The sequence below is a fragment of the Telopea speciosissima genome, unplaced genomic scaffold, assembly GCF_018873765.1.
Source record: "Telopea speciosissima isolate NSW1024214 ecotype Mountain lineage unplaced genomic scaffold, Tspe_v1 Tspe_v1.1125, whole genome shotgun sequence".
Lineage (NCBI taxonomy): Eukaryota > Viridiplantae > Streptophyta > Magnoliopsida > Proteales > Proteaceae > Telopea > Telopea speciosissima.
Genome location: NW_025318461.1, coordinates 1 through 4,357, shown reverse-complemented (window position 1 = coordinate 4,357; position 4,357 = coordinate 1). Strand labels below are relative to the sequence as shown.

Genomic DNA, 4,357 nt, shown 5'->3' with positions numbered 1-4,357 from the left:
GATGTAATCGTAAAATTAACTATTATGACAAACCTTTTCGAGCGCTCTTTTCACTCTCATCCTCTTCTCTTCTTCCGTCTCTTCTTTGCCTTCGCCATCGCCATCACCTTCACCGTCGGACATTTGACTCTGCAACTCCTCTGCTTTCTTCTCAAGCTCTTTCATCTCCTCCAACTCCTTCACTCTCTTCCGCATCTGTTTCTCCCAATCGTACTCGTTGTTGTCCTCATCTCCATTCCCATTGTTACCGTTGTCCTCGTCACTCGAATAGGCATCAAAATCGAAGGTATTAGACTTGGAATTAGCTCTGTGTCGATCGCCAATCCAAAAATTCTTGGCTTCTCCATCAGGATCGAAGCTCTTGGATGCTGCAAGAGAAGTAGAGACGCTGGCACCGTTGATATTGTGCAAGAGAGAGTGTGATTCCCTCTCTCTCCTGGGCATGTTCATAACCATGTCGAAGATCACCGGCCAAGCCTTCCGATCTGGAATTCCGGCCCATGGCGAACTAGTGGATACCAAGACCGCCAAGTTGCCTAACACTACGGCCATCCCTGCCCTGCCTCGTGTTCCAACTCTGTTCACCAGCAGAGAAGAGAAGAAAAGAGAGAAAAAAAAGGGGGAGATCGAGTTCCTCCCAGGTTCTCGCACACACGTCTTTTTGTTTGTGTGATCGACGTCTCCCGCCTAAAGGAATGGTTGGCAAGATATTTCTAAGCATTGGAAGGACAAAAAGACTAAAATGCCCTTGTGTTTTGGTTGAAATTATAATGAAAATGTGAGGTGGATCGATCTACTTCGAACCACGTCTCCACCCAGTTTGTCTTGGAGCGTCTTTTCAATTCTATGATTTTTGGCAGATTGTCCAGAAGCGGCAACCTCAGGCTTACAGGACCCAAGTGTGGCCGTTTAGAATTTCTCCATTCGGTGCACCAACCCAAACAACCACGACACATTGACAGTTCAGGATTCAAAGTTTCTAGGAAATGAAATTTGACACGCAAATTAAACGTTTGGTAGAGCCGTAGGGGCATCTACCCGAGTTCAGATAGTCCAAATCATGGGACCGTTTGACAACGTTATATTTTTATTTAGCAAAAAATGGAACGGCAAGAAAACGGAGTCGTTCCTGTTTTTCTCAGAATAACAGGAAGACTTTTTTAATTTCTTCGAATTCTCTTTGCAGACCAAAGTCTTCAGGAGGGTTAGGTTTTAGGAAAGCCCGAACCCATAATTTGGCCCTCCTTTTAAAACTGGGATGGAGGCTCTTGAATGAAGACCATGCGTTATGGGCTGAAGTGCTTAAAGCCCGTTACTTACCCCATACTTCCTTCTTTGACCCTTCTACTGCTGTTAGAAAGGGTTTCTGGACCTGGAATAGCATAGCTAAAATTATTGACCCCTTAAAAACCTTTTGTGTTAGAAAGGTTGGTACGGAGCTTAAAACATTTTCTGGACTGACCCCTAGATTCCCTCCATTCCGAGATTCACCATTCGCCAGGGCTCTTCCCAATGCACCTTCCCCGAGAAGGTCTCTTTGTTTTTGACCGACACCCGCACTTGGGACCTTAATCGACTTCATTTGGCTGTGCCTGGGCTTGCTCAGACTATATCCCACATCCCTATCTCGGGCACTGATGACTCGTGGTGGTGCACCTTGGCCAGTGACGGCCGTTTTAGCACCAAAAGAGTTGCTAACTTTCTCAACTCTTTCCCCTCTAAGCATGATTTGTTTTCTATCAATTTGTGGAATTTCTTTTGGACTTGATTTACTCCCTAAGTTTAAAATTTTTTTCTGGCGTGTATTACATGCAGGGATTTCAGTTAAGGATATTATGTCAAAATGGATTGAGGTCGACCCCACTTGTGCTCTCTGTGGCACTTGTGATGAGACCCTCTGACATGTCTTGCTCTCCTGTGATTGGGTTAAACATATCTGGGCAGCTGGTCCTCTGGGTCTGAGAACCAAGTTTCTCAACCACCCCTCCTTCGAACATTTCTGCATCTCTACTTTCCTTTCCCGTGGGCTCGACAAGGGCACTCTCATTTGGTTTTTTTCTGTTTTTATAATTACTTGTTACTGTATTTGGGATTTTAGAAACAAGTTATTGTTTAAGGCTACTATTCCTAATCCCGTATTATTGATGAGAAAAGTTGCTTTCTGGCTATAGGAATTTCACATTTCTCCCCCCCACACTTCACCCATTCCTATAATTAGCTCTATTGCTGAGGATTTTATTCCTTCACCTATGCCTGATTTACCTATTTTGGACTTTGCTGTTTTGTTATGCGCAGGGGTTGATTCTGCCAACTTGAAATCCGCAGGTTGGGACGTTTGCATTTTGATAGGTGGCAAACTCTTTTTGGAAAGTGCTGCTTCCATTAGGAAACATCATGTTTTGGAATCTGAACTGACTGGCATTTTTAATGGTATAATCCTGGCTCAAAAGAGAGGAGTGAAGCTAAAAGAAGTTTGGTGTGTGATAATTCCTTGCCTGGACTTCTTCCAACTCCATCCCGATCTCCTTGGCCATACGAACTGCTAAACCTTTTTTTGCAGACCTCTCAACTTTGCATGGATGTTTTCTTCTGACAATTAGATGATACTAGGTTGTTAAATTGGCTAAAATCTAAGGCACGTGTAGTTGCGAATCAGAACGTCCCGAGTATGACGGAACATTGTAATAGTCTGCCTTTTTAAGTTTAATTTAACCTTCTTTCTTTCACCAAAAAAAAAAAGCGAGTCATACGGTAAAAGTGCAAATGGACGAGTCAAATAAAGCGATCAAAAAAACAGAAGCAGGTAAAAAATGAAAAAAGCGGATGGTACGGGTTTTAAACGTCTATATTTCATAAAAATAAAACCAAAAAAATGCACTATTCTCATATAAATTGAGAACTTTTTATTTGAAATACATGCTTCTAATTTCGGTATTCGTGCATTGGCCTTGAGTTGAAGGTGATACCATGAAAAATGTAGCACTTCGGGTCATCTTTACGTTGGTAAAAGAATCAGGCCAATTAGAGTTCGGGAGAGAGAGATATGGTCACTTAAGTCCAACTACTGCCCAAGGTCTTAAAAAACATTAAAAAAAAAACGTTTAAAACGGGAATGCTTGCCGTTTACCATTTTTTCTTGTATGTTTGGAAAACATACGAAAGCGTGTTTAAAACGGTAAAAATGGGAACGCATTTGCTAACAGAGGTCCAAATCATAGTTACCAAAAGCAAGTAAAAAATGGAGTCTTATGGTATGGGTTTTAAACGATAAAAATTGCAAATGGACCGTCAAATAAAATGGTCAAAAACTAGAAAAGCAAGTACGAGTTTTAAGTTTATATTTAAAAAAAATAGCACTATTCTCATATAAATTGAGGAATTTTTATTTGAAATACATGCTTCTATTTTCGGTATCCGTGTCATTGACCTTGAGTTGAAGGTGATATCATGGAAAATGTAGCCCTTCGAGTCATCTTTATGTCAGTGAAAGAATTAGGCCAATCAAAGTTCTGGAGAGAGAGATATATGGTCAGTTAAGTCCAAGGTCTTAAAAAATGCCAAAAAAATGGGAACGTGTTTTAAACGGGAATGTTTACTGTTTACCGTTTTTTATCTTATGTTTGGAAAGCATACGGCAAATTATATTTCAAATAAAAATTCCTCAATTTATATAAACCCATACCATCCCTTCCACCTGGATCCTTTCCTACATCCGTTCGAACCCTGAGACATACCCGAGCGCGAAAGGAACCATGGACGGAACCTCTTTACGGATCCGTCCCTGCATCCGTTCGGTCCCTAAGACATTCCGAGAGGGAACGAAACCACGGACGGAGGCAACAGAGTAAATCCGTTCCTGCATCCGTTCTAAGCGAGCCTTTGAGATACCTTGGACGGATCGACGGACGACGGAACCACCACGGTGACTCCGTTCGTGCATCCATCGGAGTTTTTTGAGATTTCTTAAGGTTTTCTCCTCCATCTTGGAACACTGGAGTTCACATGGCACTCGGGGTCATGGAGGGGTATCCTAGGTCTCCCTAGGGTGACTAGAACCTAGGCTTACCTCTTGGATCCAAGATCTCATAAGGATCTAAATCCTATTTTGGGTCCAACATAGGGTTTGGGGTTTGAAAACCAAGGGATTAGCAATTGAAGCTGCAAGGTAACTGATAGAAGCCTCCAATAGGGTTTGGTCTTCGTCATTTAAGCTCCATTCAAGGGCTAAACCTCACCTTGAGTCCCAAATGGAACCCTAGGTTAGCTCAAACTCAAAGAATCTACTTCAAATCAAGAGTGTAAATGGAAAAGAGGAAGGTACCAAGAGATAGAGCATGCATTGGTGAGTGGAGCTCCA

General features: G+C 42.2%; 1 protein-coding gene across 1 annotated transcript; it reads right to left on the bottom strand.

The window, feature by feature from the left end:
- Positions 1–6: 6 nt before the first annotated feature.
- LOC122648437 lies at positions 7–613 on the bottom strand. The gene has a single exon (XM_043841650.1). The coding sequence runs from the start codon at positions 550–552 to the stop codon at positions 16–18; it is 537 nt and encodes a 178-aa protein (XP_043697585.1). The 5' UTR covers positions 553–613; the 3' UTR covers positions 7–15.
- Between the last annotated feature and the right edge of the window lie 3,744 nt (positions 614–4,357).